This window comes from Lepidochelys kempii, chromosome 6, assembly GCF_965140285.1.
Source record: "Lepidochelys kempii isolate rLepKem1 chromosome 6, rLepKem1.hap1, whole genome shotgun sequence".
In the NCBI taxonomy this organism is placed as follows: domain Eukaryota; kingdom Metazoa; phylum Chordata; order Testudines; family Cheloniidae; genus Lepidochelys; species Lepidochelys kempii.
In genome coordinates, this window is record NC_136385.1 from 102,851,735 (window position 1) to 102,867,647 (window position 15,913).

Consider the following 15,913-nt stretch of genomic DNA (forward strand, 5'->3'; position numbering starts at 1 on the left):
TCTAGTACCAGGCCAACAGTTAAGTCAATCAATACCATATATGCTTTACATAGACACACAACAGGTATCAAAAGTACTGAGTACCAAGGAACACAGTTCCAAAGTGACCAATATGGAGGCACCTGGTACCAACATTGGCAACTAAGCATCAGTACGAAGAGAAATACGGTAATAGATTTAGTGCGTACCATCACCCTCAAATGGAAGGACATTGCTCTCTTAGTAATTAGTACCAGGGCACCTGAGGAAGCCTTTTCAGGCTTCTGGCCCTTAGGAGGTAGAGTCTGAGAGGAATCAGAAGTTTGCTTTTTTCTTGTGGCTTGATTTGCCAGGCATGAGAGAAGATGACCTGCATCTTGTCTAATCCCTGGAGCCAGGCTCCTTTCTGCCAATCAGAGGTCATCAACATAAGAATGATAGCAGATGACTGGAGCCTCCTAGATGTAGCCCAGGACATCCAGGTGGAATCTCTGCTTACTGAGGCACTAACAAAGAAGGGCTGATTGGAGAACTGTGGTCTATCTCTGTCCTTCCTTTCTTTGTCTGAAGAAGCTTGCCTTAAGATCTTGAGAAACAACAACTTCAAGCAGGTTTCTATAGCCTTCTGAGTTCCCTTCAAGAAGGAGCAACATACGAAGCATTGCTTGGGAATGTGTCGTTCTCCTAAGCAGAACAGTCACTGAAAGTGCCCATTAATTGGCACTGAAGCTTCAAATAAGGGGCAGGTTTTGAACCCTGGAGATTAAGCTTCTGCCACATAGCGACTATGTACGAAAGATGGATCTAGCTTAAACTGAACTAAACACACATACACTTAGAAAATATATGCCAAAGGGCAATGAAAAACTATTACCTACTGTAAAGTTGCTGTGGTTCTTCGAATAACGGTAGGTGACTAACAAGTAGTTGGCTCAAGCCTGAAAGTGGGAAGAGGAGTCCTACATAAAGAGTTACTGTGGGACAGCCCTACCAAAGTTGGCATCTGATCTGGAAGCCTGAACCAAGGAGTAAATGAAGCTAAATATACGAACGGAGCTCCAGGAGCAGACAAATATTTCAGATATTGTTATATTACCAAAGCAAGTGGTGGAAGCTGCCAGAGCTCTAGTGGAATGGGCTCTCATTTGAATTGGAGGATCCTTCTTAGCTATCTGATAGCAAGTCTTAATACAGTCCAAAACCAATTTAGATAACCTGTGGTGGAAATAGATTGCTCTCTGACCCTTTCTGCAAAAGGCAGAAACAGCCTAGAAGTGGCTAAAAATGACTTAATTCTGTCTAATAAAAGGACAATACCCTTACCACATTAGGTTTCTGAGGTTTTGCTTCACCAGGAGTAGAAAGGATTTGGGAAAAAAATGGTATGTGGGAAGACTGAGATGGAAATCAAGACTAAATTAGGAAGGAATTTGGCTTGAGGCCTAAGGGTGACCTTGTATTTATGAAATACCACTTACGGTGGACCTGCCATAAGAACCTGGAATTCTTTCAATCACCAAGCTGAAGTAATAGCCACAAGAAAGGCAGTTTGCACTGAAAGAGGGGAGAGACAGCAGGTCACCCCAGGTTCAAAGGTGCATCCCATTAATCCAGTGGAAATTAAGCTCATGTTCCAGAAAGGGGGAGGCTTCCCCACAGATGGAAAGGCATAAATGAGGTACTTCAAAAATCTTGGCACCATAAGAAGTGAAAATATAGCGTAACCCTGAAACAGAGACTGTGGTTAAAACTTACCCTACGAGGTCTGATAGTGTCAAGTTTGCTTCAGGGTAAGAAAATACTTCAGGATAGCTGAGATTGTGGTATGTAACAGAGAGAGCTGATGCTGAGCCACACAGACCTCTTCCATTTAGCTTTGTAAATCATTTTCATGGAGGGTTTCCTACTTTGCAATAAGACATTCTAGTCTTCAGATGAGCAACTTCTCTGTAAGGAAGTCAGCCAACCAGCACATAAGGCTGTCAAGTGCAAAGATTTTATAGATTTCACTGTTATCATCTGCTTTAACTTCCTGTAACACAAGCCATATAACTTCCCCAAAATAATTCCCTTTTTAATTTAAAAAAAATACATTGGGACCAGGTGCCGAATTCAGCCCTGGTTCTGGGAGTCTAATTCGGGGAGAAGTGGCAGGATGATCAGAAGATGGGGTGATCAGTGAACCAAAATGGTCTGTCCCATGTTAAGGCTATCATGATCACATGACCTGTGTCCTGTTCAGTTTTCTCAGAACCCTGGATATCAGGGGAATTGATGGGAAGGTACAGAACAATTTCGGTGTCTATGGCTGGAGAAACGCATCTGTCAGAGAACCGGGACTCTAGTCCCCTCTGGAACAAAATATCGTACATTTGTTGAGATGTGTACCAAACAGGTCCACATTTTAGAGTCCCCACCTGAGGAAGATGTCATGGAGTACTCAGTTGCTGAGAGACCATACATGATTCTCTCAAAAAATGATAGATAATTACTGGGGTAATGTGATGGAGCATGCACGAATTCTAAAGATGTGTTGCCTGTTGACAGAGTGGGGAAGATCTTGTCCACCCATTTCTATTGGTATAATGCAGGGCAGTGGTGATGTCTATGAACACTTGCATAGCGAGGCCTTGAAGGATGGTCAGAAAAAACTTGCATGATAATCTAATGGCCCTGAGCTCCAGCATATTTATACAGCATGATCTCCTATGCAAACTATACCCCTTAAATCTGAAAACAGCTAAGATGGGGTCTGCAACCTTCAGTGAAAGTGTCAGTTGCCTAGGTCTGGTGGGGAGAGACACCGAAAAGTAAAATCCATTGCACACCTGCAGTGGTTCTACATACTTTCCACTCTTTACTGAAGACAGGACTTCTGAAAGGATCATGAACAAGAGATCCATGCCATGTCTGTTGGATACATATACTGATCTTAATCATTCTTGCAGAGGCCTGAACATTTCATGGATGTCTTCACTGTTGTTCTGGGATGTATCCAGAACTGTCTGATGAAGTCCAATATTGTCTGAAATCATTGCTGAGGTAAGTATGCCCTGATGTATCGTTGCTGAGGTAAGTATGCTCACTGCCCTGGAATATAACACTGCCCTGATGAAGTCTATGCTCATAGTGGAAGTCTGTGTGGATTTTTCCTTGTTGACTTTTAGCCCAAGGAAGGAGAATAGATGGAGAATTGAATGAAGTTGGTTACCTGCTGTGAGGATTTTCCCTGAATAAGCCAATTTTCCAGGGGATGATAAACATGAATTACTCGTGTGTGAAGATGTGCAGCCACCACTGCTAAGATTCTGGTAAAGATCAAGAAGCCACTGAGAGGCCGAAAGGCACAACTCTATATTGGTAGTGAAACTCTTCTACCACATACCTTAGGAACCTTCTGTGGGCCGGGTGGATGGAGATATGAAAGTAAGCATCTTGAAGGTTGAGAGATGTGAACCAGTGCATAGGATCCAGTGAAGTCATTGCAGAAAAGCTAAGTGACCACATGGAATTTGAAACAATGGATAAACACCTTGAGACATCAAAAGTTGAGGATGAGTCTGCAATCACGTTTCTTCTTTGGAACTAGGAAATAATGATAATAGAAGCCTCTTCCTCTGAACTCCTAGAGTACTTCTTCCATTGCTCTGAGTCACAGAGACAGGGTCACAGGGACTCACTCCCCGTTTCAAAAATCTCTTGCAAAGGGGTCTGTCAAGGTTCCTTCCCCACTCTGAATTCTAGGGTACAGATGTGGGGACTTGCATGAAAACCTCCTAAGCTTACTTTTACCAGCTTAGGTTAAAACTTCACCAAGGTACAAACTATTTTCCTTTTTCCCCTCGGACTTTATTGCTGCCACCACCAAGCATCTAACAGATATATAACCGGGAAACAGCCCGCTTGGAAACGTCTTTCCCCAAAAATCCTCCCCAAACCCTACACCCCCTTTCCTGGGGAAGGCTTGATAAACATCCTCACCAATTTGCATAGGTGAACACAGACCCAAACCCTTGGATCTTAAGAACAATGAAAAAGCAATCAGGTTCTTAAAAGAAGAATTTTTAATAGAAGAAAAAGTAAAAGAATCACCTCTGTAAAATCAGGATGGTAAATACCTTACAGGGTAATTAGATCCAAAACACAGAGAATCTCTCTAGGCAAAACCTTAAGTTACAAAAAGACACAAAAACTGGAATCTAAATTCCATTCAGCACAGCTTATTTTCTTAGCCATTTAAAGAAAACGGAATCTAACACATATCTAGCTAATTTATTTGAGCATAAGCTTTCGTGAGCTACAGCTCACTTCATCAGATGAAGTGATGAATCTGATGAAGTGAGCTGTAGCTCACGAAAGCTTATGCTCAAATAAATTGGTTAGTCTCTAAGGTGCCACAAGTACTCCTTTTCTTTTTGCGAATACAGACTAACACGGCTGTTACTCTGAAACATATCTAGCTAGATTACTTACTAAGTTCTAAGACTCCATTCCTGTTCTGTCCCCGGCAAAAGCACCACACAGACAGAGAAAGCCTTTGTTTCTTCCCCCCTCCAGCTTTTGAAAGTATCTTGTCTCCTCATTGGCCATTTTGGTCAGGTGCCAGCGAGGTTATCCTAGCTTCTTAACCCTTTACAGGTGAAAGGGTTTTTCCTCTGGCCAGGAGGATTTTAAAGGTGTTTACCCTTCCCTTTATATTTATGACAGGTTCCTTTAAAAAGGGTACAGGGAAAGGGAGTTGGAACAGCAAACTAGATGAGGTACCCTTTCCTTATAATCACCAGTCCAAGGTTATCCCATTCCAAGGCTTTAGGGGGGGAAAAAAGACCATTTCCAAATTGGGTGTGGGATGGGGGGATATGTAAAGAAAAAGGATTCATAGGTGGGCTGATCAGTGTCTTGACACTTGCCCGAAAACTTGTTTGTCAGAGACAGTCCAGGTTGCAGGGTGGACTAAGAGAAAGCAGAAGTTCAATGTTTGTGAAATGGCTACATCTTCCTCAGAGGCTGAGATGGTCATTTTTGAAAGTAGTACTGGGGCTGAGGTTAGTACCTACAGCAAGTATAGCTACCCCTGTTGCTGTTTCTTCAGTGAGGGGGGACAGACTCATAGAAACCATAGAGTTGTTCATGTATTTGAGGCTGTGGAGATCTTCTCCTGTGCTACTACTAAAAAAAATTTGACTCTTCAAAGAGAAGGTCCTCCAGGGTTATCTAGAGTCTTCCACAGGGATCCTGGATGCCCGGAGCCACAAAGAAAGGCAATATAATCCTCGCTGGCATATCAATGGATTTGAGAGCCGATTATAGCAAAATTCTTGCTCTAAGTTGGCCTTCTGACATCAGAGTCTTTAGCTCATCCTGATGTTCATTAGGCAGCTTCTCAAATAGGTTTGAGAGTCTATCCCAGAAAAGAAAAACATTTACAAAGTAAGACTAGATAGCCACAAATTTGCAGGTTCAAAGAAAAATTGACCAAAGAGATCCAGCTCCTTCGGACCCTTTTTACAAAGTTCTTTAGTTGTACAACAGGAAGCTTCTAGGAAGTTGGGGTTGGGTGCTAATGAAAATATTCTCACCCCTTGGCTGGAATTTGGTACAGACAATCTGTTCAACCTTGGAATTGTTCAGAATAAATCATCTTTGCAGATTCAAGACCACCTTTGTCTATTGGCATTACTATTCCATCTCTATGATGAATATGCAGGAATCTGCTATTTTTCCTGAAGTTCAGCTAGTGTATCAATATTCTCTGCAATTCTTTTTTATTAAATCTTGGACAAACTTGAATGCTCTGAGTATGGGGAGTGGTTATCATCTCCAATGTCCAATTCTTTGCCCTCCAGTAGCAGACGCTGAGGAAGCTGAGGGGCTGGAGTTAGTTTGATTTGCTTCCCTAGGCAGAGAGATCTAGGTCTGGACATAGTGGAAGGCTACCTTTCTAGAATTAGAGATCATGCTCCAAGGAGACCCATAGGGCCTGGGTTGGTAGGCATACAGGGGTAGAGAACATATGGGCAAATAAAAGATTAAGATTATTTGAGAATCTCGGCCCTTTTGCTGTGTTCTTGAGATGGAGTCTTCTCTGGATTCCCTACTGTATTCCCACTTAGTCACCCAGTGTTGTGATTGTGCATGGCAAGAGAGGAGACTCTGCTGTGCTCTCAGGGGACAATGAAAACTACCTACAATATAGACTACCTACATAAGTTGAGTAGTCTTGTCTGAGATTCTGGATCTACATGGGGTCATTGCTGGGTCAAGTGGAGGCAGAAAGGCTTGCAGCTTGGAGAGCACATCTTTTAAGCAGTGCTGTCGATTAATTGCACTTAACGCATGCAATTAACTCAAAAATTCATTGCAATTAAAAAAATTGCAGTTTTAATCGCATTATTAAACAGAATACCAATTGAAATTTATTAAATATTTCTGGATTTTTTTTTACATTTTCAAAAATATGCATATCGTGATGGTGGTAGGGGTCCCACGAGGGCCAGTGAAGTCAGGATTAGGGATTGCCATGCATCGGCAGGGCCCACAGGTAACAGAACCATGGGTCAGATGCAGGACCGTAGTCCAGAGGGTAAGACCAGCGTCAAGGGTCCGGGCTGCAGGAGTAGTCCAGGGTAAGGGCTGTGTCCAGGTCAGAAGACCAGTCGGACTCCAAAGGGTACAAGAGAGATGGAACTGTCAGAGCTGGTGGGACCAATGGTGCCAGACATGGTGCGGGAGGACTGTCGATTAGCAGAAGTGGCTTGTCCACCACCAGAGCCGGTGGAGAATGGTGGAGGACAACAGGTTCATTGGCCGGAAAAGGGAATCTGGGGCCGGGCAGAGGTTCAGAGCACGGCAGAGTGCCCACAAACAGCAACATGAGTTTTGCCAATGGTGTCAAGGGCGATAAATGGCCTGAAGTGCGTGGGACTGGTGCAACAAGCAAGGGAGTCCCGGTGGAGGTGACAGCGCTGGGAGTGAAGTAGGAGTTCCTGGTGCCAGAATGGAAGATTGAGCTGGCAGTGAGCAGTAGAGTTTGGAGCAGTGCTCCATGCGCACTCTCCTCTGAGACAGAGCTTCCGTCATGATGTGCAACTTCTCACCCGACCTATCACGGCTTGGGGAGGTAATGCTGCAGTTTGAGATGGTCTCCATCAGAGAACCACCCTTGTGCCCATGCTTCTTGTGCATGCAGTGGGGCTTCGGTGGGTGTGGTGGTGCTGCCGGCGATGCACATGAGGGATCTAGTGAGGGGCTCACTGCTGGTGATGAGCGCTGCACCGATGGTTGTGTCGGAGCTGGAGCAGGTTGTGCACGCGGGCGCATTGCCTCCTCCATTAGAAAATTATGTAGGCAAAGTTCTCGACCTGCTCATGTCCGCACTGGAAACAAACGGCAGATGGAGCAGTGGAAAACTATGTGGGCATTACCCAGGCATTAAAGGCGATGAGTGTGTTCGTCGCTCACCGAAAAGGAGCAAGGGCCCAAGGAACAGTTCTTGAAGCCGGCTTGACAGGACATAGTCCCGGTGCCGGCGGGGAGGGATAGCTCAGTGGTTTGAGCTTTGGCCTGCTAAACCCAGGGTTGGGAGTTCAATCCTTGAGGGGGCCATTTAGGGATATGGGGCAAAAATTGGGGATTGGTCCTGCTTTGAGCAGGGGGTTGGACTAGATGACCTCCTGAGGTCCCTTCCAACCCTGATATTCTATGATTCTAAGTCCCCAATAGAGGAATAAAATCCAAGGGAGAATCTAACTACTATGAACAAATGGACAATTATCTGACTAGAGAAAAACTATGTACAGTAAAAGGCAAACGCAGTACTCTTAGTAGACTAAGGGTATATATACACTACCCACCGGATCGATGGGCAGCAATTGATACAGCGGGGGTCCATTTATTGCATCTAGTCGTCATAAATCGACCCCCAAGCGCTCTCCCATCGACTCCTGTACTCCACTGCCATGAGAGGCGCAGGCAGAGTCCACGGAGAAGTCAAAGGAGAAGTTGTCAACGGAGTCAGAGTCAACGGAGAAGCGGCAGCAGTTGACTCACCATAGTGAAGGCACCGCGGTGAGTAGGTCTAAGTACGTCGACTTCAGCTACTTGAATAACGTTATTCAAGTAGCTGAAGTTGCGTAACTTAGATGAATCCCTCCCAGTGTATACCAGAGCTAAGAGCACCGAGGAATAGGGGTTCCGACTCTGGCCATGCAGTGGTAAGAGGGAACTGAAGCAGCGTCAACCTAAGAATCCTCTTAAAACCTCATACATGCCACACAACCAATGCATGAGCGGGTCAAGGGACATTACTATGTAGTTTCGAGACTGGCACATGGCATGCATGAGCACATGTTTGGAATCCACATTGGGATCAACACTCAAAAAAGAATTATGCTTCTGCCAACTCATGTCTATGCCAGTGATAACTATTTAATCTATTCACTGTTGGCAGTTGACAAAGTTACATGCAGTTCAACTTTTAGTCAGTATAGACAGAGAGAAGATGAACTGGCTCAGAAGCAGTTCTTGGAGGCCTGCATAGCCTGAGTGGGTTGGTTAACAGGTCTGTGGGATTTATTATTTCTGAAGTTGATCTTGGGGCAACTGGAAAATAAGAACCTGAAAAAAATCTGCCTGAGGACTTGCCAAAGGACAGTCCAGCCTTAAAGCACTTAGTTGAGGTGGTCCTGAGTTTTTGGGTCTGTCTGAAAGAGGCAAAGTCTTGGGACCAACGTTTTCCAAATTCTAGCCCAGGCTATTCTCAAAACTGTTATTCTTTTCATGACAGGACAAGTTCATAAGATGCAGCCTAGATTCTAAGTCTCCTGTTCATGGTTTTAGCTGTAGAAAGTGAGTCACAATGTTGCCTGCCATCATCTAGGCCAACACCTTAATCAAGTCTGTAGCCCAGTCTGAACTAGCTTGCCTTTATTATATTCTACTTTGCATTATATTCAGCACTAATGTAAGAAATGAACAAGCCTGTATCCTGTAAGAAATTATCTTCAGCATGTTAGCATAAGGCTTGAGGCCTATGTACTTGGAACAGATAAACTTTGTACAGATACACGGCCCAACAGACACCCCAAGTACAGTAACTCCTCGCTTAATGTTGTAGTTATGTTCCTGAAAAATGCTTCTTTAAGCAAAACAATGGTAAGCGAATCCAATTTCCCCATAAGAATTAATGTAAATGGGGGCTTAGGTTCCAGGGAAATTTTTTTCGCCAGACAAAAGACATTAAATATACACAGTATAAGTTTTAAATAAACAATTTAATACTGTACACAGCAATGATGATTGTGAAGCTCAGTTGAGGTGGTGGAGTCAGAGGATGGGATATTTCCCAGGGAATGTCTTGCTGCTTAATGATGAACTAAAATTTGGCTGAGCCCTCAAGGATTAACACGTCATTGTTAAGAGAGAGTGAGAGAGAGAGAGTGAGTGTGTGTGTGTGTGATGTGCACTGCCCCTTTAAGTACGCTGACCCCACTATAAGGACACTGCCTTTTAAAGTATATCAGCAAGTTGAGACAGCAGCTGCTGCTAGCAAACTCCCTCCGTTCTGAACCCTGGGAGTCTCCTCCCCCCCAGCTCTGTGGAGATGGGGTACAGGAGTGGGGAGCAGGAGCAGTGGGACACCCTGACATCAGCACCCCTCTTCCCCCCACCCCCCTGCAAAGAAAGCAGGAGGCTCCCGGGAGCAACTCCAAAGCAGAGGGCAGGAGCAGCACACAGCAGTGCAGGGGGAGGGACACCTGAACTGCCCAGCACTTGATAGGCTGCTGGGCAGCTGCTGCACAGGGAACTTAGGGGAGCTGCCTACCCAGCCTGGTTCCAAGTCCCCACCAGCTAGCTCCAAGAGGCTGCTCTTCCTGCAAACAGTGGACAAAGCAGGTGGCTGCCAAACAATGTCATAAGGGAGCACTGCGCAACTTTAAATTAGCATGTTCTCTAATAGATCGGCGATGTAACAATGAAACAACGTTAACCGGGACGACATTAAGTGAGGAGTTACTGTATTGGGGTGCTGACAATAGCGTGTTTAAAGGAAAGTTCTGACCAGAGGTACATGATCCAACCACAAAAGTGTCATGGCAATGAATTGTCATATATAACAGGTACATGAGCTACTTTCGCAGATACCTAACCACAAAAGGGCCATGGTAACAAATTGATGTATATGATAATAAGCTGAGATCATTGATATACTAACTTATAGAATTAATAACCTATAAAATTAGTAAGGTAAGGATATACAAATAAGGAAAAGGGGAAATACCCCTACTGAATATGCATCAAACACAGTGTCACTAAAAGTTGCATCACAGCCTAAGGGTGGAAGGAGAAGGAGATGAGGAGGTGCCAGAATGATGGCCACTGGTGACTATGGTGATAGGGAAGATGATGGCTAACATTTCAGATTGTTCCGAAACCTACAAGAAATAGTGTGAGTATATGGATGAGCAAACGTTCATTCTGTAGAATCTCTATCTTACTGAGTTGGGATGTTTATGACTGTGCTAAATGGGATTGTAGCTGTCATTGTCCATTGGGAGCAAGATCAATGCGAACCAGATACTCTCTTTCTTTGAGCAAGGTTTAATGAGGACTTTTAAATTCTGGGATGCAAGACCCACAAAGTCAAGAAACAAATTAGAAATGGGAAATAGGTTAAGGACTATTTAGAAAAGCTGGACGTGCACAAGTCCATGGGTCCAAATCTAATGCATCCAAGGGTGCTGAGGGAATTGGCTGATGTAATTGCAGAGCCATTGGCCATTATCTTTGAAAATTTGTGGTGATTAGGGGAGGTCCCGGATGTTTGGAAAAAGACAAATATAGTGCCCATATTCTAAAAAAGGGAAAAAAAGAGAACCCAGGGAACTACAGACCAGTCAGCCTCACTTCAGTCCCCAGCAAAATCATGGAGCAGGTCCTCAAGGAATCCATTCTGAAGCACTTGGAGAAGAGGAAGGTGATCAGGAACAATTAACATGGATTCACCAAGGGCAAGTCATGCCTGACCAACCTGATTGCCTTTTATGAGATAACTGACTCTGTGGATATGGGGAAAGCGGTGGATGTGATATCTTGACTTTAGCAAAGCTTTTGATATGGTCTCCCACAGTATTCTTGCCAGCAAGTTAAAAAAGTATGGACTAGATGAATGGACTATAAGGTGGATAGAAAGCTGGCTAGATCGTTGGCAGTGATCAATGGCTCGATGTCTAGTTGGCAGCCGGTTATCAAGCGGAGTGCCTCAGGGGTCGGTCCTGGGGCCGGTTTCGTTCAACATCTTCATTAATCATCTGAATGACGGGATTAATTGCACCCTAAGCAAGTTCGCAGATGACACTAAGCTAGGGGGAGAGGTAGATATGCTGGAGGGTAGGGATAGGATACAGAGTGACCTATATAAATTGGAGGATTGGGCCAAAAGAAATCCAATGAGGTTCAACAAGGACAAGTACAGAGTCCTGCATTTAGGAAGGAAGAACCCTATGCACTGCTACAGGCTGGGGACCGACTGGCTAAGCAGCAGTTCTGCAGAAAAGAATCTGGGGATTACGGCGGACGAGAAGCTGGATATGAGTCAGCAGTGTGCCCTCCTTGCCAAGAAAGCCAACGGCATATTGGGCTGTATTAGTAGGAGAATTGCCAGAAGATGGAGGGAAGTGATTATTCCCCTCTATTCAGCACTGGTGAGGCCACACCTGGAGTAGTGTGTCCAGTTTGGTCCCCTAACTACAGAAGGGATGTGGACAAATTGGAAAGAGTCCAGCAGAAGCAACGAAAATGATTAGGGGGTTGGGGCACATGACTTATGAGGAGAGGCTGAGGGAACTGCAGGTTATTTAGTCTGCAGAAGAGAAGAGTGAGGGGGGGGGATTTGATAGCAGCCTTCAACTACTGGAAGGGGGTTCCAAAGAGGATGGAGCTAAGCTATTCTCACAGATGAGACCATTGTTACTTGTTCTGTCAAGCTGCAGTGGGCGAGGTGTAGGTTGGATATTAGGAAACACTATTTCACTCGGAGGGTGGTGAAGCACTGGAATGGGTTACCTAGGGAGGTGGTGGAATTTCCATCCTTAGAGGTTTTTAAGGTCCGGCATGACGAAGTCTTGACAGGGATGGTTTAATTGGTGTTGGTTCTGCTTTGAGCAGGGGATTGGACTAGATGACCTCCTGAGGTCTCTTCCAACCCCAATATTCTATGACTCTATGATAAATATCCATTTGGGTATGGATGCATTTTGGGTATCTTATCTGGGAATGGGCATGTTTTCTTCAAATTGCATCTACAGCCTGCTCAGAGATCCTTATTTAGATACCCAGGTGCCACCCCGATGTAACAATACAGATACATGCTGGGTGCTCAAACAAAAGTTTAGTTCAGGGTGACTGGCCTCTTAAATCTCTCGAGTAAGGGTTTATAAGACAGGAAAAGACTGTCTATTAAACAATCTGAATGGAAATGTTCAGTTTAATTCACATTGGTTTCATTGTCTCCTTTCAGAAGTGCATCATGTCAGCAGAAAGAGAGCATGTTCTTTGATTTGTGTTGTTTGTTAGTTAATAAAGTAACTAACATCCATGATGTAAACTAAGAATGAGACTCCCAATTCTACATATACGATCTGGGTGGATGACCTTCAAGGGCATACAAGTTGGCAAAGCTGTCCTTCTGCCAAGTATACAGTTCATCATTAGATGACAGAAGATATGACAGGCAGCTTTTCTGTTTGCATATGGTTTCAAATGTAGATAGTCTTCCATTCTACAACTACACCTCATTTCGTATGAGTGCTTTGAAAGCTTTAATATGAAGCTAGCATTTCTGTAAAGATGATCTTTCTGCAACACAAAGTTTCTGTTTGTGCTGATGGAGCTCCTCTCTGCAGCAACACTAAAAATGCTACAATTGATTTTTTTCAAAAGCTTCAATATCTATGCACATGAGGACTTCTGAATTAGCTCAAAGATCTCTACCATGGTATTTCGAATGTGGACTGGAGGCTGTTACAGGTGGAGACTACACCCTTGCCACAGATCATCCATTGCCTTTTTCTGTTTGGAGCAAGGTTGTATGCATTTAGGTGCAGTGAATATATCTTCATCTGTGCTTGGAAACCATCTACCATGCTGTGGGTGCTATTACAATTAAATATTATAAATAGTAGGCAGATTCTTGTTGTTGGTCTACCAGCCTGCTTTCAGATGGCTCAGTGAGAAATGCTGAATATCTGATTATAAGGGTTTGATAGGTGTTTAATCTACCATCTGTAATTTAATTGAACTGAAACAAAAGAAGTTGCATTTTTTTCTAATTCAGGATAAAAGTCACCAATATAATTTACAGTGTGGCACTGTAATAATTTTCTATGAGAAAACACACACACTTTATTGTTTCATAACTTACCTAGAAATCTCAGCTTGGGAATTTTTTTCTCCATCAACTGTAAAAGGCGATGCTCCAGTTAATAACTCATACATAAGAACACCAAGACTCCACCAATCAACAGCCTATAAAATAAAAATTATATATATGGTACTTCAAAAAGCGTATTATAAAACAAAATCCTAGGAAATAGCTAAACTGCAACGTAGTTCTCCTTTGTTAACAACGCAAAGGCAGGGTATGATGAAATTACAGAATTAAGATATTAGAGTAATTAAATTGAGACAGCATAGAAAATGTTTAACTGTATATTATATATATATATATATATACACACACACACATACATACACATGCGCATTTCCCTATTTGGATTTATGAGAAAATACTAAATTGTAAAATCATAAAAGGGTAGGATTTGCAGGGACCAATAGGTCATCTACTCCAATCCCCTACACTGAGGGAGGACTAAATATTACCTAGACCATCCCAAGAGGTCTTTGTCTCACCTGTTCTTAATAACCTCCAATGATGAAGATTTCACAACCTCCCTAAGTAATTTGTTCCAGTGCTTAACTACCCTTACAGTTAGTAAGTTTTTCCTAATGTCTACCCTAAATCTCCCTTGCTGTAATGTAAACCCATTATTTCTTGTCCTGTCCTTAGGGGCTATGTAGAACAATTTATCACCTTCCTCTTTATAAAGACCTTTTACATAAAGACTATTATGTCCCCACTCAGTCTTTTCTTCTCCAAACTAAACAAATCCAGTTTTTTCAATCTTTCCTCGCACGTTATAGTGATGGGTTGTATGCCCCACACTGAAACAGCCAGAGTTGGGGGTGGGTCTGGGAGCCCCTGCCATCCACTGCAGAATGATATTGCTAGGGCAGTGAATGGGAAGACTGCCTCAGTCACTGTGGGAGTGACATAGTCAGGGCAGTGGGCATAAGGACTACCTGATGTTGTTGCTGCAGAGGAACTTACCATGGTGTGACCTGGCCAGAGGGCTGAGTCACAAAGCAGCTGTACTGCGACTCAGAGGGAGGAGAGCTGCAATGGTGGAAGAGAAGAAAGAGGGCACTGAACAAGGCAGAGCTATCCCTAGAATCTCCAGAAGGGGGCATCACCAAGAAATGAGTAGAGGACACTGTGACAGCATGTTGGAGAACTGTGGGCATGATGGTACCTCTGATATAAGGCATCAGTGATGGACTGCGTATGACAAGTACCCTGAGATGAGGGGTTAGAGAGAATTTGTAAGGCAGTCAAATCTTGACAAAGGGGAGGGTCAAGGGCCACAGCCGAGAAAGGACCCCTATGAGAAAGTGAAAATGGAGATGTAAACAGTACAGGCTTTTTATTTTGCTGAGAGAAGTTATCCCCTACCAGGGTGGATGCCAGAGTTGCTGCTCCCAGAGGGGACCTGATTTAATTGGGGATTGGTCCTGCTTTGAGCAGGGGGTTGGACTAGATGACCTCCTGAGGTCCCTTCCAATCCTGATATTCTATGATTCTATTCTATGATTCACCAGAGCCAGGTCCATGCCGCAAAGGGACAGATACTGGAAAATCAGCCGACACTGTGAGAGGCCAAAGTATACCTACAGGACTATTTGGTGAGGGTAGCTGATCGACAGCAGCCGTTGTATAAAATCCTACAAGAGGAAAGCAGGAGGGGTCATAAGGGCCAGGAATGGGAAAGATGGTGTTATGGCTGTGATTCGATTTCCAGCATCCTTTCAAGTTAAATTGAAGGGATTAGGCTTCCTGATATTCATGGACAGTTCAGTGGTCATAATGGGGAAAGGTAGAAGCTGACCGTCTTGGTGGTTCATGTTTCTTGATATAAGCAAACATCTTTCCATGTAGTGGGGGCTTTCTTCAAAACAGAAAGAGAGATGCTTCAACAGTCTGACTTGATTTTCAAACACAGTTAATAGTAACAAAATTTTAGAGCACATTTCATTTCTATAAAATAAGCTAGAATAATGGCTTGCAAAAACTGGTAAGTGTTTTCCTAAAATTGAAGCTTCAATATAAATTTTAACTTCGCACTCCAAGATCTGTCTTCACATCATTGACACATTCTGGGTAGTAACTTGATATGCACATTCTAATAAGGATCACACAGAAAATAGTTATGAGATGTTGTGAGCCCGGGTTTGGGTACTTGATTTCCCACCCCCAATCCTGGGTTAGAAGATCTGGAAATAGGCGGCTCCTGAGAGGTGGAAGTATGGACATCAGTGGAAGTTCCATGAACCAGAACAGTCTGGGTCAGTAGGGTGCTAGGAGGAGTATGGTGGCTCTGGCGCGATGGATCTTTCCTCCAACTTGCGGTAACAGGTGGATGGGAGGAAAGGCGTATCTGAGGTCTGTCCAGGAAAGCATCACCCTTGGAATCGTGACATATGGCCCCCCAGAATAATACCTGGGAAGTTTTCTGTTCGTCCCATAACTGTGTAAAGATCTTGGTTAGGATTGCTGTGGCTCTCCCATTTTTGGTCTGCAGAGAAACTTCTGCTTAGTTTG

The 15,913-nt window shown here is 43.8% G+C and overlaps 1 protein-coding gene across 8 annotated transcripts in view; it reads right to left on the reverse strand.

The window, feature by feature from the left end:
* RPS6KA5 (ribosomal protein S6 kinase A5) overlaps nucleotides 1–15,913 on the reverse strand; it is a 190,694-nt gene that overhangs the window by 85,560 nt on the left and 89,221 nt on the right. For all 8 annotated transcript variants that reach the window (XM_078853373.1, XM_078853372.1, XM_073349430.2 and 5 more), the window contains one exon: nucleotides 13,400–13,503. In XM_078853373.1, coding sequence (XP_078709499.1) covers nucleotides 13,400–13,503 — 104 coding nt within the window. The remainder of the gene's footprint in view (nucleotides 1–13,399; nucleotides 13,504–15,913) is intronic.